At 44.1% G+C, this 23,980-nt stretch overlaps 4 protein-coding genes across 11 annotated transcripts in view; all 4 read right to left on the bottom strand.

The window, feature by feature from the left end:
* Nucleotides 1-28: 28 nt before the first annotated feature.
* On the bottom strand, nt 29-7,466 carry smpd5 (sphingomyelin phosphodiesterase 5). 3 transcript variants are annotated; one of them, XM_083529574.1, is made up of 8 exons: nt 7,234-7,466; nt 4,711-5,870; nt 4,039-4,114; nt 2,297-2,437; nt 2,027-2,116; nt 1,725-1,788; nt 1,030-1,189; nt 29-926 (listed from the first exon to the last, which is right to left on the bottom strand). In XM_083529574.1, exons 2-8 carry the CDS (start codon nt 5,752-5,754, stop codon nt 834-836), a joined length of 1,668 nt encoding a protein of 555 aa, XP_083385700.1. In that variant the 5' UTR covers nt 5,755-5,870; nt 7,234-7,466; the 3' UTR covers nt 29-833. The 3 variants fall into 3 exon arrangements, with proteins under 3 accessions (XP_083385700.1, XP_083385701.1, XP_083385702.1); XM_083529575.1 differs by having other exon boundaries at nt 7,221-7,357; XM_083529576.1 differs by lacking the exon at nt 7,234-7,466 and adding an exon at nt 6,568-7,068.
* A 571-nt stretch (nt 7,467-8,037) lies between these two features.
* LOC310720083 (speriolin-like protein) lies at nt 8,038-9,980 on the bottom strand. The gene is made up of 4 exons (XM_083530409.1): nt 9,792-9,980; nt 9,221-9,391; nt 9,016-9,140; nt 8,038-8,691 (listed from the first exon to the last, which is right to left on the bottom strand). Exons 1-4 carry the CDS (start codon nt 9,976-9,978, stop codon nt 8,359-8,361), a joined length of 816 nt encoding a protein of 271 aa, XP_083386535.1. The 5' UTR covers nt 9,979-9,980; the 3' UTR covers nt 8,038-8,358.
* A 1,192-nt stretch (nt 9,981-11,172) lies between these two features.
* On the bottom strand, nt 11,173-19,521 carry grinab (glutamate receptor, ionotropic, N-methyl D-aspartate-associated protein 1b (glutamate binding)). The gene is made up of 7 exons (XM_083529732.1): nt 19,356-19,521; nt 13,786-14,106; nt 13,570-13,682; nt 13,277-13,477; nt 12,691-12,819; nt 12,179-12,322; nt 11,173-11,992 (listed from the first exon to the last, which is right to left on the bottom strand). The coding sequence occupies exons 2-7, from the start codon at nt 14,099-14,101 to the stop codon at nt 11,843-11,845; spliced, it is 1,053 nt and encodes a 350-aa protein (XP_083385858.1). The 5' UTR covers nt 14,102-14,106; nt 19,356-19,521; the 3' UTR covers nt 11,173-11,842.
* A 1,252-nt stretch (nt 19,522-20,773) lies between these two features.
* kif13a (kinesin family member 13A) overlaps nt 20,774-23,980 on the bottom strand; it is a 26,425-nt gene continuing 23,218 nt past the window's right edge. For 5 of the 6 annotated variants that reach the window (XM_083529707.1, XM_083529709.1, XM_083529706.1 and 2 more), the window contains 2 exons: nt 22,775-23,603; nt 20,774-22,642 (listed from right to left, as the gene is read on the bottom strand). In XM_083529707.1, coding sequence (XP_083385833.1) covers nt 22,503-22,642; nt 22,775-23,603 — 969 coding nt within the window. In that variant the 3' untranslated portion in view covers nt 20,774-22,502. The remainder of the gene's footprint in view (nt 22,643-22,774; nt 23,604-23,980) is intronic. The other variant, XR_014531560.1, reaches the window with a different exon arrangement.

Here is a 23,980-nt window from a genome sequence, read left to right as displayed (position 1 = left end):
TAATGTAACAGTTTCATATCATACAAAATCATTACAAAACTGTTGCTTTTATTAAAATAGATTTAGATCAATAACATGCACGAGTATGAGAGATATAATCAATCAAGCATGTAGTTTACTGGTGGGGGAGAGGGGGGGGGTTTATAATAGTGAGGAAGGGAGAGAGAGATAATAGATTTATTTCATGGTTTATAAAATATTGGCACAGAACAGAATTCTGTATTTCATTCATACTGTCCTGAATCACAGGTGTGTGTGTGTGTGTGTCTGTTTGTATATGTAAATTTGAATGAGTGTGAATGCAAATGTGTATGAGAGTGAGATGAGTTACATAGAGTGTGTGTGTATGTGTGTTCATGCTCATGTGTATGAGTTACAGATTGTGTGTGTGTGTGTGTGTGTGTGTATGTGTGTGTGTACGTGTGTGTGTACGTGTGTGTGTACGTGTGCATATATGCTCCTGCTCGTGTATGTGTGTGTTTATATGTCCATTAGTTACATTGTGTGTGTGTTTGTGTGTGAGAGTGTATGTGCATATATGCTCCTGTTTATGTGTGTGAGCTAGGGAGTGTGTGTGTGTGTGTGTGTGTGTGTGTGTGTGTGTGTGTGAGTCTGTTTATATGTCCATGCTCATGTGCATGAGTTACAGAGTGTGTGTGTGTGTGTGTGTGTGTGTGTGTGTGTGTGTGTGTGTGTGTGTGTGAGCGTATATGCATATATGCTCCTGCTTGTGTGTGTGAGTTAGGGAGTGTGTGTGTGTCTGTGTATGTGTGTGTGAGTGTGTGTGTGTGTGAGTTAGGGAATGTGTGGAAGTGTGTGTGTGTGTGTGTGAGTTAGGGAGTGTGTGTGATGCGGATTCTCATGCTGATGGGGATGTGGTCAGTCAGAGTGGCCAGCTGTGTGACGTGTGTGAGCTCGTCCACCTCCTGCAGGAACACAGAGAAACAACTATCAAGATCTGTGTGTGTGTGTGTGTGTGTGCGTGTGTGTGTGTGTGTGTGTGTGTGTGTGTGTTCTGTAACGTCTCACAGTGTGCCAGTGGTCGGTCAGAGAGCTCTCTCTGTAGAGGAGGTAGTCGATGCGGCGGCCCACCCAGACCTCCCCAGGCTCAGGGTACACCAGAGGGGTGTCTCCCCGGGGTACGGGAGGTGCCAGGAACAGTTTACGCAAATCTTCATTTTCCAAAGTCCTGCAGGAGTTATAACATCAATTATTTTCAAAATCTTTAGACTTTTTCTTATGACTTCAAAAGTATTGGCACCCGGGTTTAATGGAGGTTATAGATCTCGGGAGTGGAGGTGTTATCTGAAACCTTCTCAGATTCCTCGCTCATCTCACACGGGCGTACAAGAACATGTGTTTTTCAACAATTATGATAAACTGTGTTTTTTTTTTTAGGCAAAATGTAACATATTATACATTTTCTCAGAATCAGGTTTAATCATTTAAATATTAGATTCCACTCGTACTTACAGCTTTTCTTTTCCTTTTTTCTTACACCAGGGGTGCCAATAATTTTGGTGCCGACTCATTTGTTTTATTATAAAGCTGTTTCAATTCTTTTTGTTTAATTATTATCATGTAGCCATGTAATAATCATTCATAAAGCAAAAAATCTCATTTATAACCGAAACAGATTCATTTCCTCGTAGTTAATGAATTGATTCGTTGATTAAGTAATGAGTTAACGAGTTCATGAGTTCATGTATGTAAATGAGGTTGACCTCTGCAGGTTGTCTGGACTGTTCACGTCCTCATCGTATAACGTGGGCTGCTGTAACAAAGTGCCTGTGAAGCAGACAGGAAGAAAAAAAAAACGGTACCTGACGTCACGTTACGTAACTGTAACAATATAACAATAAATGGACAAAAAGAGTAACGTTAAAGTAATGTTCTTTAAATCTGGGGTATTGATATTAATATAAACCAGTGACACTGTCAGAGCTGCTGAATCAACACCTTCTGATCAATCAGCTGTGTGTGTGTGTGTGTGTGTGTGTGTGTGTGTGTGTGTGTGTGTGTGTACCTATAGCCTGAGGTTTCTCTCGACCTGCTGCAGCTCTGCACGGATCTGTGTATTCGTTAAACAGAGTGTGTTTCTGCTCCAGATCATCATCTAAGCAAAAATAAATAAATACTAATGATTATAAAGATTATTATTATTAATAAAAATGCAAAGATAAAATAAATCTAACACAAATATTTTAATAAAAAAAAAGATTTGTTGATTGAATTGCAGAATTTATTAATATACAAATATCGAATAAAATAAAAAAATATTAATTTGGTCTCGTACCTGGAGAGCAGTTGTCGAAGTTGAAATCTCCACAGAGCACGTCGAACATCACCACCTCGTTCTGCTCCCTGCTTGTGCTCTGGAACTCCCTGATCCAATTAGTGATCATGTCCAGCTGCTCACACCGGATCTCTCCATCTCCTAAACCAGGAGAATAAAAAACAACAGCATGTATTTCCATCTCCCCGTCTTACCATCTCACCATCCCTCTTCATCTCCTCATCTCACCATCTCCCCGTCTTACCATCTCACCATCCCTCTTCATCTCCTCATCTCACCATCTCCCCGTCTTACCATCTCACCATCCCTCTTCATCTCCTCATCTCACCATCTCTCCGTCTTACCATCTCACCATCCCTCTTCATTTCTTCATCTCACCATCTCTCCGTCTTACCATCTCACCATCCCTCTTCATCTCCTCATCTCACCATCTCCCCGTCTTACCATCTCACCATCCCTCTTCATCTCCTCATCTCACCATCTCTCCGTCTTACCATCTCACCATCCCTCTTCATCTCCTCATCTCACCATCTCTCCGTCTTACCATCTCACCATCCCTCTTCATCGCCTAATCTCACCATCTCTCCGTCTTACCATCTCACCATCCCTCTTCATCTCCTCATCTCACCATCTCCCCGTCTTACCATCTCACCATCCCTCTTCATCTCCTCATCTCACCATCTCTCCGTCTTACCATCTCACCATCCCTCTTCATTTCCTCATCTCACCATCTCTCCGTCTTACCATCTCACCATCCCTCTTCATCTCCTAATCTCACCATCTCCCCGTCTTACCATCTCACCATCCCTCTTCATCTCCTCATCTCACCATCTCCCCGTCTTACCATCTCACCATCCCTCTTCATCTCCTCATCTCACCATCTCTCCGTCTTACCATCTCACCATCCCTCTTCATCTCCTAATCTCACCATCTCCCCGTCTTACCATCTCACCATCCCTCTTCATCTCCTCATCTCACCATCTCCCCGTCTTACCATCTCACCATCCCTCTTCATCTCCTCATCTCACCATCTCTCCGTCTTACCATCTCACCATCCCTCTTCATTTCCTCATCTCACCATCTCTCCGTCTTACCATCTCACCATCCCTCTTCATCTCCTAATCTCACCATCTCCCCGTCTTACCATCTCACCATCCCTCTTCATCTCCTCATCTCACCATCTCCCCGTCTTACCATCTCACCATCCCTCTTCATCTCCTCATCTCACCATCTCCCTGTCTTACCATCTCACCATCCCTCTTCATCTCCTCATCTCACCATCTCCCTGTCTTACCATCTCACCATCCCTCTTCATCTCCTCATCTCACCATCTCCCTGTCTTACCATCTCACCATCCCTCTTCATTTCCTCATCTCACCATCTCCCTGTCTTACCATCTCACCATCCCTCTTCATCTCCTCATCTCACCATCTCCCCATCTCACCATCTCCCTGTCTTACCATCTCACCATCCCTCTTCATCTCCTCATCTCACCATCTCCCCATCTCCCCATCTCCCTGTCTTACCATCTCACCATCCCTCTTTATCTCCTCATCTCACCATCTCCTCATCTCACCATCTCCTCGTCTCAAAATCCCTCTTCATTTCGTCATCTCCCCATCTCTTCATCTCACCATCTTTTTATCTCCCTATCTCTTCATCTTTTTATCTCCCAATCTCCTCGTCTCACCAGCTCATTAACTTTTTAGATACTTTTTAGAAAAGACATAAAACATTTGTACCTTCTGGAGCGTGAAGATGAGTGCAGTTAATAAACCCGACCATCTTCTTCTCTCCCTTCTGTAATCCTGTTTGAACCTGGTATGAAATGAACCATAAACACGTTTCGCTTCATTGGACACAGAAAAAATACTTTATAAATAACACGTAAATGAAAACTCGCTGATCAGAGTGTCTTCATGAGGAACGCAAAATACACCAAAAGTATTGGGACATCTGACTTTTCCACCCATATGTGTTTCCTCCTCAGACTGTTCCACAAAGTCACAGGCACACGATCGTATATGAAATGTTTCCTTCAATAGAACTATGAGACCCAAAACCTGTTCCAGCAGGACAGTTTAATGAAGATCTACTTTCCATTGGTTGAAAGCTGGGGAAGATCTCCTGCTATGGAGCTCCAAACCCTATTGAACAACCCAGGCCTCCTCACCTCACCTACATCAGTACTTGATTTTACTAATACCCATGTAGGTCTCCAGGCACACTCCAGAATCTAGTGGAATATCTTCCCTGAAGAGTGGAGGTTAATATAACAGGAGAATGGAGACTCAATGTGGAATGAGATGTTTAAAAATGAAGGACATGGCAATCTTATAGGCAGGTGTCCAAAAACTTTTGGCCTTTTAGTGTCCTGAATGAGGAAGAGGAGGAGTTAGCGGTTTCACCTTTACCTTTAGAGAGAGGAGGCCCTTAGAGGCGAGAGCGTCTTCTCCTCGGGCGTTGAGGAAACAGCGGTACTGCGCCTCCATCACCGGGTAGCGACTGGCCACCAACAAGCCGCTGTTGAAGAACTTAAAGCCGGAGCCGGCGCTGCAGGCGTACACGCCTACGTCATACAGGATGTGACCAAACAGCGGAGACAGGATCTCAGCCAGCTTAGTCGCCGCCCTTTTATCAAACACTTCCTGCATGCACAGGAAGTCGACGTTGGCTGGAAACAGAGCCGACACCTCCAGAGGCGTGTGTGAGGACCGTGACGGCTTCACGTGGCCTCCGTTCATCTGAAGTTCATGTGTGTGATTGCCTTCTCCGACGCCCCCGGTGGACGTTTCGGTGCTTTCAGGGTCTTGATCAATCTTCTCTTGGTTGGGAGATGAATTTTTCGGACCTTCCGGTTCCGGCGTCTGGGCCTCAGTGATCTTGTAGGAGGCGGAGCCTGCGTTCTGGAGGCTCGAGGACGGGGTCAAGGCTCCGCTGCTACTGGGCGAGTCGATGAAAATACGGATATGCGGCCGGCTAACTCCCTGCACAATGTTGCGCCCGATGGCGAGCGCCCTCTGCTGGGTGTGCGCCAGGTTATTAAAGCGCGCCAGTCCTCCGGGTAAGAGGCACACATTCACAGATAAAAACCCAAACGTCACCTTTCCGGACTCCTCCCATCCGGCGTTCCGGTCCTCCATCTTGATGGTCGCCTCCCGCTGCATATAAGAGAAGGGACGACGCACCCACTGAAGAGGCGCCCACAACAGGAAACCCAGCAGCGCGAACGGCGCCGAGACCAGAAACAGGAAGAGGAAGAGCAGGAAGCCAAAAAAGACCTTGATGGGGTGGAGATAGCATTCTTCCTCCCGTCTCCTCCTGCGCTCCAGCGTCGTGGACACGCACACGGCGATGAGTCGGTCCAGGAACCAAAAGCAGGGGAAGATGAGGCCCCATCCCAGGGCGTGAAGAGCCCCGACAAAGACATTAGGGAAAGGCGATTCTCTCAGAGGCATCCCTCGTCTCACAACACCGCAACAAGGACATGCAGCAACTCGGGACACGTCCGATCATCTCCCGTCCACCAGGGATCTATTCATCCAGACGTCCAGCCTGAGGCCGAGTGATCGCCCTAAAACCATCAAACAAGGGGATATCAAAAAAATGCTCCAAGACACACCGGTCCAGTCTAAACTCTAAAGTTCTGCAGATGTTTTCCTTCACCAATTCATTTATTATATGAGAGAACAGAGGCATGTCTGGAGTTTTATAATAAATATGTTACTCCTTCTACATTCTGAACTGGATTAAAAACATGTATATATGGTTTGTTTTGATTGTATAATACGTAAATAAAACATCTGAAATGAGAAAAGGATTAAAATCTCAATAATCCACCAGGTTTGTTTACTGGAGCAGCGACAGACTTTAATCTCGATTCGGACTGATTTGAGAGAACAAGATATCAGGGTGAAATGAGGGCGAGAACGGACATGAAGCCAGTAATCCTGCCTTCACCATCTGTCCACATTTCACCATGAGCACTCAGGACACCACGTCTCCTCTGATTCACCTGTTCATCAACCGCGGAACCTCGTTAGTGCTCAGAACAATCACTGGATCTAAGGTGTGGACTTTTGGGTTGGATGTGGAATGTTTTTCTGCCCTGTGTCCTGTTAAGAAACACATGAATCATTCCCACCTTTACAGGTGCACTGATAAGACGCTTAGTCACAGTTGCCAGATCAATGATTTTTCCCCCGGAAAAAATTATATTTATCTCCCAAGGTTGCGTGAATCAGATCATATCATCCAATCCACTTACTTACATGTTCCTGGGTTGCAAACCCGAAAAAACCCCAGGCAGACACCTGGAGAACGTGTGTAGATCCACACTGACAGTATCTCGAGCTCCTGACCAATCAGAATTGGATTCAATTCTCTTGCATGATATTGTTGTCCATGTCTCTTTGTAGATAAGATCATGGGGAAGCTTCCTCACCAGCTCTTCACCGGTTCTACCAGTCTGAGCAGATCGAATTGTGTTTTTTGAGTTGCTCATAATGAGCTGGATATCTTCAGACGGGGATCTGGAGCACACACCTGGCAACACTGCCTTTCCTGCACTAAAATCTGATCCAACCTTCATTCGGGATGTGTGTTAATCAGATAAGAGGGCCATGAGGCAGGGGAGTTGTCTGGAGAAGGTCTGCGGATCTGAAGAGAGGAGAAAAAAGCAGGTCAGCAGGCTGTAGGACCGGAAATGCTGCAGCGACCGAATCCTGGGCAAAAAAAAAAACAACCAAAACCCCGCGGTGACGTCATAGCGGAACCGGAAAACCCAGGCGCTGAATTGATTCCAAAAATCCAATCAATTTTAAATTGTTATGGTGAGCTGTGGTCGACCTCCACGTCCTGCTAAACTGAGTTTCAGACCCGGGGGATGGCTAGGCGTTAGCCAGCGAGCTAGCTGAGGGTTTACCTGCTCTACTCACCTGGCCGAGGTTCGGTTCCGCTGCTGCTCCTGAACGTTTCAGCACGAGCTGCTTTCCATCGCCATCACCATGATGTTCTTCCGAGATCATCTGCGGGACTGCAGTCCGACTCCCCTCTCTCCCTCTCTCTCCAGCGGTTTCATTCACTCTGGAAGCACCGTATTAGGTCATGCTCGCTCCCTTGCGCGTTCCCGCGACTTGTGTAGAAGGTGTGGTGGAAGCAGAGCCAGACTGGTTTCACGTGTCCTTTCTCTCTCTCTCTCTCTCTCTCTCTCTCTCTCTCACTCTCTCTCTCTCTCTCTCTCTCTCTCTCTCTCTCTCACTCACTCACTCACAGACACACACACACACACACACACTAAACGACCATTTCATCTTTATAATTGCTCTTAATTGATTATAAATAATTGAGATGATTGATCAAAAACTATTAGTGACTGAAGTACACAAACCATGTAGTTACAGTCGAGATCCAGTCTCCAGTAAAAGTGTCCCTTTAAACTTCCACTTGAGGAAAAGTTCAAATGTACTTCAGTATCCAAAGTAGTGATTTATTATAACTTTAATGTTCCTATGATCATTTTTATCACAAGACTCTTCACTTCATCACCTCAGTTTATGTGAAAAGACTCGAATGTGACTCTCAGTGTGCTGAGAGGTATTTTTTTTTTTAACCCGCCAGTATGATTATGGGAGAAAACCTGAGAACCCTGAGGAAACCCACATGAGATTTAGCATACACACTTGAAATAAAGACCCCTTGAATATCTAGCATTTCCTGAGACCATCTAATCTTCTACTTCCGCACCCACCCTACTCGCAAGATTTGGCTCCTGTGGACTTCACCCCCTTCCTGAAGATCAATTGCAGTGTTGCTGTGCAAAGGAACTATGTTGAAGGTGATAGTGTGGAATTGTAGATAAATAAAGTACTTCCTAACCCTAGCTTGTTTCAAGATTTTTTAAAACCACCTGAGAAACCTGAGAAAGACAAGAAGAGTCTTTTCTCTGGGAGAACATTGCAGAAACTTGACCATCAAACCACCTGAACAATTGTTGTAAATTGAACTTCATGTTTCTTGGTTGTTTAATGACTGAAATAAGTGAGATGGTGCACGTCTTAGCGCTACCACAGGATTAGAGACTTTCCGTCCTTCTCTGACAGGTAGCACAGGCAGCTGAGGAGGACAAGCAGGTCCTTCAGCAGAGCGGACGGTGCCGTCTCCACCATCACACCCTGCAGGACGTCCAGGTTGTTGTAGTCGTTCTCTTGAGCCGTGTGTGTGTCCGGGCGATTCTTCAGGATGCCATATGTGTTGATGATGAACTCGGAGAAAGGTGGATGGAGCGACATGTTGTAGCCCAAAGTGGCGAGACGATCCATGATGTCTATGTAGCGCTCAGTCAGCTCGGACCTGTACGACTTGTCCACCTGTCCTGTCAGAGGATGTGTCGATACCTGCCAAGGACATTATCCTGATCTGTAAGACATGCTTGCTCACGTGTATTAACCTGTAACCCATGCTAGCTCACGTGTATTAACCTGTAACACATTCTAGTTTACATGTATCAACCTGTAACCAATGCTAGCTCACGTGTATTAACCTGTAACCCATGCTAGCTCACGTGTATTAACCTGTAACCCATGCTAGCTCACGTGTATCAGCCCGTAACCCATGCTAGCTCACGTGTATTAACCTGTAACCCATGCTAGTTCACCTGTGAATTACCCTGTAACCCATGCTAGCTCACCTGTAACCCGTGCTAACCCATGCTAGCTTACCTGTAAGATCTTGTCCTGTAGGTTCTGCACAGTGAAGCCGTACAGTCTGGTCTGTTTGTAGAAGACATGCGAGAGGATCCTGCGCTCCAGCTGGAAGGCGATTTCTCCTAGCAGCCGCTCAGGACCTGCAGCTCCATTCAGAAAACATCTCAACAATTCTGCTTAGGTTTTAGTGTAAAAAACTCTTCAACAGTATGAAACTCACCTTCCAGCGCGTTGCAGGACGAGAAGGTGACTGAGGACAAGGTGTCTGGATGTGCAGATCTTCTCTGAGTGCTCTTGAGAGGAGACGATGTGTGATGAGGAGTGATGAGACCTGCTCTGAATGAGCTTTCCTCTAGGACACTGTCACCATACTGGAAATAAGGTTTTTTCCCTGAACAGCACATGGTGGGAGCAGAAAAATACACCATTACGTTTTCAGTCACTGAAGTAAAATGATGTGGCATCAGTGACATCACCAACAACTAGTTACCCCAGTGACATCACCAACAACTAGTTACTCCAGTGACATCACTGATGTCTAATTATCACTGGGATAAGTTGATATCAGTGGCTCGAGGCAGTAGCCCAATTACACCAGTGACAACTTGTTACCCCAGTGGCATTTAATTACCAGACACCAGTGATCTACAGATTATCCCGGTGTCACAGGGCGACCCCACTGACCACAGTGGCACCTGATTACCCCAGTGTACAGAAGGCTATATTAAATAATATATACTGCATGAGTTTGGCTTGTGTCTCTGAGTGTGGGATGTGCTGCTGTAAGCTACCTGCATTCATCTCGCTTTTCTCCATGAGCGTTTGGTTGGTGAAGGAGAAGCTGTCCAGCCTTGAACGCAGCTCCAGATTCTCCTTCACCACGCTCTGCAGTGTCTTCAGGTCCTCCACCTCACACCTGAGCTTCTCATTCTCAATCATCAGCGATGCGTTCAACTGATGCTCGGCCATCATGTTCATAAAAAATTCACAGACAAAGTAGAGCAGAAGAGCAGCAGAGCAGTTAGGTTGCGCGATGCTGAATGACCTACTGTTCGGAAGCTTGCGTGATGTCGAATGACCGCTGCTGCTCAGTGTTCTGGCCTTTTATACTCTTGATGAAGAAGATGTACTGTGATGTCACGGAGGTAACTCATCATTAGTGGTAAACTGTGTATCTGCCTCTAGTGGTGACGCGTGGAAGTACAACTTAATGGTAATCCTCTCCTACAGTGCCGCCCCCAAATATGCATATTTGTCTCTAAATCCAAGCACCATCTTACGTCTCTGCTCTTTCCTCTGATTTGAGTTCTTACAGTTTTGACACCAGAATTCAAGCTTGAGCCACTCTGCTAGATCCAGTAGAGTGTAGAGGCATTCTGATATGGCATGTGTCGTCTGAATGAGGCACACAAAGCTGAGGGCAATTTGGGGAGTAGACGGGCTACGCGTGAGCCGCGCTGTAGTTCCGCATCTCCCTCAGAACTTAATGACTTCAGGAGACCAGATTGAATTTGGAGGGCAAACTGACTAAACTGGCTACATCTCCAGGCTGAACATCAGGAGCATCTCTGACTGCTGCTATCTTAGTTAAGGATGACTGAGAAGGTCATCCGAATCTGTCAGTAAGTGCAGTCAGTGTGTGTGTGTGTGTGTGTGTATGGCCGAGGGGAATTCAGGAATAAATCTGCTATTAGGCAAACCTCTGGTGTTCTAGGAGAACCTGATCCTTGAAGAGCTCAGCTGCATCAGCAGGGAGAAGGTTATTAAGGGCTAACTTTAAATGAGAGAACTCGTTAGGGTCAGGACAGGTGAAATTAGGAATTGTTGGATGCGAGCCCTTATAGAAGGTCTCTGGAGATACAGTACTCTGCAGCTGCCCCATCACTGTGGGATGTCACGTGGGCACATGTATCTGCTTCTGACTTTAAGGGACTTTCTCAAGGTGGCGCTTGGGGTCCATGGGGAGTGGGCCGCCGAATATATAACTAGTGCATTGGGATTGTCCAGGCAGTGGGACTGGAGTGTCTTTGACCTGCTGTGGACAAGGCGCTTAACAAAGCGGTTAAATTCTGCATATCCTTATAAAGTATTTTAAATTGCTGGAATTCCTCCATCTGAGCTTCACGCAAAAAAAAAATGTTAGGTAACTTTCTGTAGAAAAAAACAGGCAGATGAGAGGGAAAAAAAGATTTATTTCTCGTCTTTTTATCAGATATACACTGGTCAGCAACAACAAAAATACATATCGTTTTTTTTTTACACGTTTTTCTGAAACACAGCAGTGGAAAGAAATCAGAAAAGTGAGATTTAAAGAAACTAAATCTAAAAACGTGTGAACGTGTGTGTGTGTGTGTAAGTGTTAGTCCCCAAGAGAGAAAAATAAAGACATCACACTGTAATTCCACGTCTACTAATACATGGTTACACGCTACAGCTAATGGATCACTGCATTAAAGGGGTGATAAGTGATCTCACGACATCATCGCAGCAGTGCAGAAACGAACTCAAACAGAGAACTGGATCTGTATTTACAGGACCGGAAACCCGGGGAAGCGGCGGCGGGGAGCGACTCCGCGAGTCCTGAGCCGAGCCAGAAGACGCCGGTTTGGGATTCGAACACAAACCCTACAGGCTTCCGTTAATGTAAATCGGGATTGAGAAAGTGGATCGTTGTTTAGTGTAAATAATAATAATAATAATAATGTTGATTCACAAGTTATGATTTTTTTTTAAACCACAAACATTGATAAAACAGCCTATTCTATCTATAAAGACATTAAAGACCCCTGTGACGTCTAACAGGGCCGCCATGACGTGCACTCCCCCGCAGACAGCGCTAGTGTTAGTTGCGGCTTCGTCCGACGATCTGCAGGATGTACAGGAAGATGTTAATGATGTCCAGGTAGAGGTTCAGCGCTCCGAACACGTACTCCTCGGGACTCAGAGACAGCTTCTTATTCCCCAGGAGCAGCTGCGTGTCCACGGCCAAAAACTGCAACACAAACCTCGGTTAGTGGAACAGCCAGCGATACGACGGCGTTAATGACCAGCTGCTCGCTACAGTAACTTCCTGAATCCTACACAGATCTATCTGCACGCGTTTCCGTGACTACGAGCTACGTCGGCTAGCTAGCCTGCGGATTCCCTGAGGATACGGGTTATAAGGGGAAAGTCTTACGCAGGTGAAGACGAGCGCGCCCAGCGAGGCGTAAACGATGTGCAGGATGTTGTTACGGATGAAGATGCAGAGGATCCCGAAGATGAAGAGGACGATCACGCAGACGAACAGCACTCCGGCGCAGGAAGTGAAGTCGTACTTGCTCTGTGTGGAAAAGATCTTATCACTTTGGCTTCAGTGTTGACTCACATCACACACACACACACACACCCACATTCCACTTAATCAAGCAAACAGGCTTTTTCCAGGAAATCCCACAGAAGTTACATATCCAGACCTGGAAATTTACATAAAACTCTGAATCGTTAATTCATGAAATATTTATTAACAGGTTTGTGTGTGAGCGTAAAGGTTTCTGGGTAAATTCAACAAAAAAACAAACTATTATTTCATTTGAATTGTAAAATGTACCGACGTTGTAATTCCCATTCAGCCCGCAGGGGGGAGCTCTAACAGACAATTTTTTTTAATAATAAAAAAAAAAAATTAACTGGTTTAAAGCAGAGTCTGACCTGCAGGGAGAAGATCACCACGGTGAAGCAGACCACCACGGTGATGCCGAGGGCCATTACAACGGTGTCCGTGTCGTAGAAGCTGGCGATCATTCCCGTCATGTAGGACATGCTCAGAGTCAACACCGACTGCAAAATAGCGGCAATAAAAACGAGCGTCAGGATACGCCATCGTTTCTTTTTCACTGGAGCATCGGAGGACATGAAAGCGACCAGGCTTCAGATTAGCATTGTTTACAACTTAATTAGGAAAAACGATTAAATCATAACATATAGTAAACATTTTTTTTCGAAATTTTAATTAATTGAAATTTACATATAATTGAATGGAACGAAATGGAAGCAGCTGATGAGGGTATTAATATTTTGCCCTAATGATTTAAATGTATGTATTTTTTTACACTCGACTGTTACTACAGATTATTTGTTTCCAAACCAAACCATGAAACATTGTGCACTGAAGAGTTGAGACCCTAACACGTAGCCCCGCCCTCAAAACACAAGCCATGCCCCTTTCTATATGCGTGTCAGAAAGTTGAACGTGTGTAACGCGTGTATACAGACAACGTGACGCGGCGGCCGTTACCAAGGCAATCAGGTTCCACGGGTGTTTGCGGCGGAATTCCCCGCAGCAGCTGATGGCGATGAGCGGGACGAGGAAGATGACGTAGGACACGTAGTACGTCCAGCTGTTCTTCCTCACAAATGTCTTGATGTTCTGCTCGAAGGTGAACAGAGCGACCGCTGAGAAGGTGATCAGCAGCTGCACGCTGAGAACCAAGAACACCTGCGAGCGAACACACACGCACGCACACACACTTGTATTCCTCTTAAACCTCGATGTATTTTGACAATTTTCACGTATTTGTTTGTTCTCACCTTGCGGATGAACGCGCGTCTCACCAACTTGTCGTCGAACCCTGAGATGGTGATCTCCTCGTGGTCGTACACCGGAGGAGGCTCGTCGGTTTGGTAAAAATTGTTGGATGCATCTGAGTTTCGCAAAAAAAAAATACAAAAGTTAAAACAGTTCAAAAAGGTAAAAAGTTTACAGACGTAAATAAACTCGGCTCGGAGCCACGCCCCCTCACTCACCCGGAGTGTACTCGTATGGAGTTGGGTTCGGAGTAGGATTTGGGGGCGGAGGGTTGTACGGAGCCGCGTTTGGAAAAGGCGCCTGTGGATATCCGGGTCCCCCAGGAACGAACATCGGATGTGTGAAAGCTCCCGGAGGAGGAAAGGGAACGCCGACGGGCCCTCCGGGCGCTCCCGGGACTCCCGGCATCGCGTTGTAGTCTGGAGGAGGAAGGACGAATCCGGCGGGGTTCGGCTGCCCGTACACGAACACCTGTGGGGGCGGAGGCGAGCAGGAATCCACAAACGGGACGTAACCACTTTTATTTTGAGCCATGGTCACTGCAGAGATGAAAAAAAGAACAACGGCTTAATTATAATTTAATTATAATATTTTTACAAAAATGCCCTGAAAACACTCAAATCATTTAAGTCTAGATTTAATGCATTTTTTTTTTTACTCTTCAGACATTTTTACCGTAATACATTTTTATACAAATACAAAAAGAAATATATATAAAAAAGAAATAATAAACCTTAACGCCCCTTAAAGCTGACATCATGATAAATTACAGCTTCTCTGAGATCTTTTAATGTGTTTACAATTTTATTCTAAAATAAACAATTTTAAATACTTTTTTTTATCTTCATCATGTTCAGCATTATTACTTTATTTTAACTTTTTTTAAAGACTTTTAAAATGTTTATTTTAAATAATATTTTGTATATTTTATTTATTACTTTTATTTATAGATTTTTGCTGAATTTTTTACACCACCATAACCGAATATGAAATGACGTTAACATCAGTTAATAATTAAAACTTAATTAATAATAAATAATTGACATGCAGTCGGTACGAGTGGAAAACAATCTATCGCTTCTGATTGGCTGAGAGTGAAAACTGAATTCTTTGTTTTTGTTTTTTTACTTACTAAGCCACACCCCTCACATTTCCAGAGAAGTTTTCAAAGCTCCGCCCCTAAAACTTACACTGACTCGATTAGAGTTCGTACGTGAAGACTGTCAAGTCATCTTTTGTGTGTGTGTGTGTGTGTGTGTGTGTGTGTGTGTGTGGGGGGGGGGGGGGGGTGTTTACTTTACTCGTTGAACATTATTACGCAAGTTTCCTGTTCGAGTGAAAAAAGAGAATTAATTTTGCCAACTGCACCTTTAAACCGGGTTAGGGTTAGGGTCACCTTCTTTTACTTATTACACTTCAGCATCCAAATAATAATAATAATAATAATAATAATAATAATAATAAAATCCTGAAACAGCCAAAAGTCTAAACAGTGACCTCACAACAGAGCTTCAGTCTGATCAGATTCAGTGACCTCAGACTTCTGACTGATCCAATTACATCTGGAATCGGAATAACTTTATAATTCCCTCACTCTACCTGTAACACTCTCTCTTCATCCCTCATTCCATCCATCACTCTACCCGTAACACTCTCTCTTCATCCCTTATTCCATCCATCACTCTACCTGTAACACTCTCTCTTCATCCCTCACTCCATCCCTCACTCTACCTGTAACACTCTCACTTCATCCCTCACTCCATCCCTCACTCTACCTGTAACACGTTTACTCCATCCCTCACTCCATCCCTCACTCTACCTGTAACACTCTCACTTCATCCCTCACTCCATCCCTCACTCTACCTGTAACATTCTCACTCCATTTTACATGTATAGGACAGGAAGAGCTGTATGATGCTATTATGAAAGCAAAATCAACAACATGTCAGTTAGAGCCAATTCCCACTAAACTACTGAAGGAAGTGTTATATACAGCTGGTGAGCCTCTTTTAAATATTATTAACTCCTCACTATCGTTAGGTCATGTCCCTAAATCCCTCAAGTTAGCAGTTATTAAGCCCCTCATTAAAAAACCTAATCTGGATCTAAACACGCTATCGAATTACAGACCAATTTCAAATCTCCCATTTATGTCTAAGATTTTAGAAAAGATTGTCGCTGCCCAGTTATGTAACCACTTGCAGGAGAACAATATCTTTAAAGAGTTTCAGTCAGGTTTTAGGCCCCATCATAGCACAGAAACTGCTCTAGTTAAAATCACTAACGACCTGTTTTTAGCTTCAGACCAAGGCTACATCTCCCTATTAGTTTTACTAGATCTTAGTGCTGCGTTCGACACTATAGATCATGATCTTCTCCTCGATCGCTTACAGAATTACATCGGTATTCAGGGACAGGCATTAAGCTGGTTTAAATCCTACCTGTCCAATCGTTACCATTTCGTAGATTTAAATGGAGAGCTATCCAGGATAATGCTAGTAAATTATGGCGTGCCACAAGGGTCAGTTCTAGGACCCCTGCTTTTTACAATATACATGCTTCCATTAGGAAATATTATTAAAAGGCATGGAATTAGCTTCCATTGTTATGCTGATGATACCCAGCTATATATTTCATCCAAACCAGGCGATACAGCTCAATTAGCTCGCATAACTGAGTGTGTTGAAGAAATAAGAGATTGGATGACCCATAACTTTCTGCTATTAAATTCTGATAAAATGGAGATTTTGCTCATCGGCCCAAAAAATAGTACACAGAAGCTCCAGCATCTCAGCCTGCATTTAGACGGTTGTTCTGTAACTACTAGTTCAACGGTAAAAGATCTGGAAGTTATTTCAGACAGCAAATTATCTTTTAAAAATCACATCAATCAAGTTACAAAAACAGCCTTCTTTCACCTTAGAAATATTTCTAAGCTAAGAAATATGTTATCTATATCTGATGCAGAGAAGCTCGTCCATGCGTTTATGACCTCTAGAATAGACTACTGTAATGCATTACTAGGTGGATGTCCTGCATCATTAATAAACAAGCTTCAGTTAGTTCAGAATGCCGCAGCAAGAGTTCTTACTAGGTCAAGAAAATACGATCATATAACCCCAATCTTATCGTCCCTACATTGGCTTCCTATTAAGTTTCGAATAGACTACAAACTACTGCTACTCACTTATAAAGCACTAAATGGTTTGGCTCCCATGTATCTATCCAGTCTCTTAACACGCTACAATCCGTCACGCTCCCTGAGATCTCAAAACTCTGGGCTTCTAGTAGTTCCTAGAATAGCAAAGTCCACTAAAGGCGGTAGAGCATTTTCACATTTAGCTCCTAAACTCTGGAATAGTCTTCCTGACAGTGTTCGGGGTTCAGATACACTCTCCCAGTTTAAGTGCAGATTAAAAACATATCTTTTTAGCAAAGCCTACACATAACACACATCACACACATCACATCATAACCTTGTGCTCCAGAACATCTGATCACATGCACATTATCAACTTGTGCTGTTAATATCATGAACAGCAGCTACGCTAATTCCTCTCCACTGCTTCTCTTTCTCTCCCCATCCCGAGGCTTCCTGAGGTTTGGCCAGCTCCAGTCACGTCCCACCTCGTGAAGATTATGGACCTATGGATGATCATGGAGAAGTAGATGCCGAGTGTTTAAAGGCCCTGGCATGGAGAAGCTGATGCTGGATCTATGATGATCACAAATTGTTCTGTATTGTTGAAAGATTTATGACCAAACTCTTGATGTCACCCATATGAGGATGGGTTCCCCTTTTGAGTCTGGTTCCTCTCAAGGTTTCTTCCTCATATCATCTAAGGGAGTTTTTCCTTGCCACTGTCGCCACGGCTGCTCATCAGGGACAAACGCACACCATTCACCTTCACTGTTGTTTTCTGTAAAGCTGCTTTGAGACAATGTCTGTTGTGAAAAGCGCTATACAAATAAACTTGACTTGACTTGATCCCTCACTCTACCTGTAACACTCTCACTCCATCCCTCACTCTACCCGTAACAGTCTCACTCCATCCCTCACTCTACCTGTAATACTCTCACTCCATCCCTCACTCTACCTGTAATACTCTCACTCCATCCCTCACTCTACCTGTAATACTCTCACTCCATCCCTCACTCTACCTGTAATACTCTCACTCCATCCCTCACTCTACCTGTAATACTCTCACTCCATCCCTCACTCTACCTGTAATACTCTCACTCCATCCCTCACTCTACCTGTAATACTCTCACTCCATCCCTCACTCTACCTGTAATACTCTCACTCCATCCTTCACCTCATCATTGTACCTTTTACACACTCACTACATCCATCACTCCACTTTCTCATTTTACCAAATTTTCTATTTATATCACTCTACAGTCATCTCTTGCTCTTCCAGTAGCCAATAATATTTCCTTCTTTCTTTCTTTTTCTGTTCTTGCTTTCATTTTGAAGCTAATAGAACACTCCCACACAGACTTTATGAAGCCCACATCCTGGTGTCTCATGATCTTCTCCCTCGCTGCTTTAAAGCTCATTTCCCACAAACTAATACACCGGTTTCTGATCGTCTCCATGACGTGACGTGGGCAGTGCGTGGACACGTGTCATATCACCACATCTCTAACATCTGATACTTAACCAACACACAGGGTCACATTAACACGAGTCACACTGAAATCCTTCCCTGGAAAATTAGTGTTTATACATTATACATATAATAAATCATCAATAACCGATCAATACAAACTTATAAAAAAACGGGTTGTAATTTATTAGATGTATATTTTATTTTCAGAATATTAAGTGGAAAAAATAAGGTTAGTGTTTAATTTTTTAATTTTTTTAAAGGAATATAAATATAAGCCGTGCATTTGCGTGTGTTAGTTTACATTCTTCACATTACAGCACAGTGAAATATTAATCACACACACACACACACACACACACACACACACACACACACACACACACAAACACACTAGCACACACACACACACACACACACACACACACTAACACACACTAACACACACTAACACACACTAACACACACACACACACTAACACACACTAACACACACTAACACACACTAACACACACTAACACACACTAACACACACACACACACACACACACACACACACACTAACACACACACTAACACACACACACACACACACACACACACACACACACACACACACACACTAACACACACACACACACACACACACACACACACACACACACACACTAACACACACACACACACACACACACACACACACACACACACACACACACACTAACACACACACACACACACACACTAACACACACACACACACACACACACACTAACACACACACACACACACACACACACACACACACACTAACACACACACACACACACACACACACACTAACACACACACACACACACACACACACACACACACACACACACACACACACACACACTAACACACACACACACTAACACACACACACACTAACACACACACACACACTAACACACACACACTAACACACATTTCGTAGCTGACTGTATAAACACAGTTAATACACATTTATTATAATTGTATTTATAAAACCAGACCCGGAAGTGACCCCTGATCCTCTACAGTGTGAATATGAAGGTAAATAAACCGCAACTTCGACCGACACCGAGGGCGAGAATTAAACCCTTTACTTTACCTAATAAACATAGAACAACGTCACACGTCACCACAACGTACCTGTTTTGCAGTTTTCTGTGGTTATCCGCCTTCCAATTCAGCCTTCAATAATCGAAATGAAAATAACAATAACCAAAAATCTTGAACACTACCGGAGTTCTTTCTCGCCTCAGTGCGCTGCCGCCATCTTTATTTCTGCCCCTTGTTCCGCTTAAACTCCGCCCCCTCAACGCATTGACTGACAAGGACGCAGCCAATGAGAGTATGAGTTTGTGGGTCACGTGACGGAGCATCATCTGTCACTAGGCGAGCGTCTTTAATGCGTATTGCGAATGACGTAGAACAAACAAACAAAAACAAACAAACAAAATAAACCCGGGATTATTATTTTTTTTTAAAACGACATATCTATAAATTAATAAAACATGTATAAATATGTTTTAATCCACAACACTTTACATCATTTAAGTCTACTGGTGCATTGATAAAATATAATCACATAATCACATAAAAACCCTTTTCAACATTTTTGTCTGTGCAGGACACTTGAGATCTTCCATGGACCAAATTGCATGTCTTCATGGAGCTCTTGCATTGTGGACAAGCATGCAGTTTTGTTAAAAGTGTGTGTAGCTCGAGTTTCAAGGGAAATTGGAATGCAATAATATTTTATACAACTGTTTACTTTTTTTTCAACTCTCTGGGAAAGGAACAGCTCATTGGTTAAGTTGTTGGACTGATCAGAAGGTCATGAGTTTAAATTCCAGCATCACTAAGCTGCCACTGCTGGGCCCTTGAGTAAGGCCCTTAACCCTCACCTGCTCACTTACAGTATATGAATGAGATCAGTGTAATAATATACTGGAGAAATGCACTTGCCAAATGTCACAAAAACAGATGACAGAAATCATCTCCCCACTCGTATATACTGTAAATAATGTGTTTGAGTGCAAACCGATGACACGCTCTCACAACTTCACGTCAGCACAAATCAGACACAAACACGCGACTCGAACTGTAAACGTATTCTGTATTCTAGATTTTTTGTACCCATTTTTTTTGTCTTGATACAATATAAATACAGCTCTGTACATCATTATATAGGTTCAAACACAGCTCTATGTACAAGTCCTGGTGAAGGAGAGCAGCTTGTCTTTCAGAGTAAGGGCTTGGGGTTGTCATTTATCCACATCCACACACACACACACACACACATACAGTTACAGCATTAAAACACACCACACACACCACAGCTCTTCAGCTTTTAGCTCCCCGAGGCCACTCGAGGCCGGAACGCGTCTGCCTTCCGTCAGCCTGTTCAGCTTTTAAAAATATATATCTATCTATTCATTTAGTTGCATGAGTATAAAAAACCCAAAGCATGTGCTGATTATCAGTTGGATCTGATCGTGATATTTAACACACAGTGTTGTTATTGCAATGTCATTACATCAGTTTGGGTTTTTTTGTTTCCGGACTAATTGGAAGGCAGCTCTGTAACGTGTCCCGCGAGAGATTTCTATATTTATATATCAGCAAACAGTGATAAAGAAACCCTTTATAAAAAAAAAATGCATTTCAGCACAGGCTTGTTACAAAGTAAGAAAATATTACTCATTAGTCAAAAAAAAGAAAGACAAAGCGTCACGGCCCGAAGTGGACTGACAAGTCGAACGGCGTCGGCATTGCGTCCGTGATGAAGTCCGAGCTCGCCCTGTGTTACAGAACAAGCCGTTAACCAAGGTGCTTTTTATGCGTCCGATCTGCAGCTCTCTCTCTCTCTCTCTCTCTCTCTCTCTCTCTCTCTCCATATTATATAAATATATACATGGAGACCTCTGTGCATTCAGGACACGTCTCTCCAGTGCAAGCGTTCAGGCAAAAGTTTCCCAAATAAAGTTCTTTACACAGATACAGTACAGAAAACAAGGCGACTTCCTGTTACAGACTTCTTACTGCGATCGGAAAAGTGTGGTGAGGCATCCAAACCAAAGATATGGCACTTAAGTGACAATTAATCTCTCACACACACACACACACACACACACACACACACACACACACACACACACACACACACACACACGCACGCACACACACACACACACGCTAGACATGAGCCAATTATATATTCTTGATCATTACGGATGCTTCAGAATGTCCGATGCTCCTGTGAGTTCAGATACAGCAGATACACTATGCATTATACATGTGTATAAGATTATAATAATAATAAAAAATCTCCACTAAACATGCCGGTCACTAGGGGGCACCGATCAGGATTACTGAAACTTCAGTCACTATCAAACAGAGAGAGAGGAACATCAAAGCGATTCAGACTCTGACCTTTTTTTTTTTAGATTAAAAATAAATACAGAATCATTCACAGGAATTAATTCTCAGGAAGCAGTCAGTAATACGATATAGATCGTGTAAACGTCAAAGAAGTGTGAGATGCGTTCAAACGTGTTAAAGAGTTAGCACGTGGTAGGGTTATGTCATACTCACGTGTGGCCACGCCTCTTTTAATCCAAAGTACAATTTATATTTAGTAAAAATAATAAAACGGGGGAGGATTATTACAATAACATTGGCTCATGTCTAACACACACACACACACACACACACATACACACACACACACACATGATAATAACACAAAAGGTTTCAGTTTTAACAGCACATCAGAAGCGTCTTTGGTAACACCTGATATAATCCCATGAATAAACAGTAGTACTTTCTCTCCACTTCAGCTGATTTTCCCCGATTTCAGCCTCGAGTCTGAGCCGTGTTCAGTCCAAGTGGTCAAATTTAAGATAAAAAAACACGGAAGCTGGCTGGAAGTTACGCTTGAGCTTAAAAACAAACAAAAAAAATCAATATATAATATATTGTAAAGGAGAATTTGTGCAACTTTGCATTTAACATTCAAAAAAGGGATCGTTCTTTTTTTTCTTTAAATAGTTCCATAGTCTCAAAAAATATACACAGGTAAAAGAAAGAGAGAAAAAGAAAGAGAGACTACGTTAGGTATGTGCCGATAATCAGTTATATGCTATATTGTGATATATTTAGCACACTATAGTGTTTGGATCGTCCCTGTGTTATAAAGGAAGCTCTGTTTTATCCTGAAAAAAAACGACTAGAACATGAAAGAGTAACGCCACCGAACCACATCCATCCCATAATAAGTGGGGCGTGTCTTCCCTATAGCAGGACAGGCTGGAGCTGTGGGTCTGCGTCCACGGAGACGGGCGATCTGCTGAGCCACGCCGGACGCACAAACACGCCGTGACCAGTGGCGCAGCGGAAATACACACGACCCTGCACCGTGCCGTCGTGTTCACCTGGACGCAGACAAACACACACACACACACACACGCTAATCACGGACAATGTACACATGAAAAACACATGATGACATCACAGGGTCGTTAAGTAATTAAAGTAATTGGTTGATTAATTATTTCTGGACACACCTCCTCCAGCACAGTGCAGCTCCACTCCTACCCAGATGCCCTGCGCGAACTCGACTCCGCCCACATAGTGCACCATTCCGCTCCTTGTGCCAACCCACACCTGCTCCCCAGGTGCCATCCAATCAGGCAGCTGGGTCACCGGGACACCTTCTTTGTCCTCACTCGAGGGGGCGGGGCTAACTCCGGTTCCGTTCCTTTGTGCCACGTCTCCTGCTTCAGCAGGTTGGGTGTCGGTTCCCGGCGAGGATGAAGGAGAAGACAGCCCCTGGGCACCGTTGTGAAGGTGGACGCTGTTAGCGTTCACGTCTGCCGGACGTCTGGGGGAAATTCTGGCACGTTCCGCTTCCACGTGCCAGTCAAAGTGCTTGAGTTCGTCGTCTAGCAGTTCGTCCCCGGCTCCTTTGAAGTCCGTAAACTCCTGACTGGTGCTCGAAGTGTGGATGTGAGCAGAATCGGCTTCTGTTAAGGCACTTTTAGAGCTCAGGGGGTTCCTGGTGTGCTCTTGGAGCTCAGCGGCGTCCCTGGAGCCGACGCTGAGACGGTCCGAGCTCTCGCTGCCTGAGAACGGAGTGTCCGAAAGTGTGGCGTTGGAGGTGCTGTGCGAGAAATATCCACTGCTCACTGTGGGACTGCGGGACACTTCCTTCTCCACCCCTCGGTTTCCAGGCGACGAGGCCACGCCCGACAACGAGTCTCCGCCCCCGCACAGGCTCGCGTTGTACACCTCGAAGTTGGCAAAGTCTTCAGGGATGTACGTTTGGAAATGACGGAGAGACACCGAGGCGGGAACAGCAGAGCGCTCCAGCTCAGGCTCCTCCTCCTCCGAATCCTGACCAATCAGCCGCAAGCAGACAATGAACACAATCATAACGCATAAACGATGCTTCGAGGCCGTTTTTAGTGAATCGAAGTAGCAAGAATATAATTTAAAGCTATTACAAGTAATTAGACACTGATTTGGAAGATCGGACCGAAAAGCTGGTGTCAGATTGGACAGATTTACCAACCCAATATCCAGTGCTGGATTGTTTTAGGTCCCAAAGGAGTCCAAGGAGAACGCTGTAAAATACACTTTTCAAATAGGATCCTATTAGTCTGTGTGTGTGTGTGTGTGTGTGTGTGTGTGTGTGTGTGTGTGTGTGTGTGTGTGTGTGTGTTAAGAGCCGTGACATGCTTCATGAGTAGTAATGCATGCAGTTACACACT

Source organism: Silurus aristotelis (genome assembly GCF_946808225.1).
Source record: "Silurus aristotelis genome assembly, chromosome: 25".
Lineage (NCBI taxonomy): Eukaryota > Metazoa > Chordata > Actinopteri > Siluriformes > Siluridae > Silurus > Silurus aristotelis.
The sequence above is the reverse complement of the archived record's forward strand: the minus strand, read 5'-3'. Positions and strand labels throughout refer to the sequence as shown.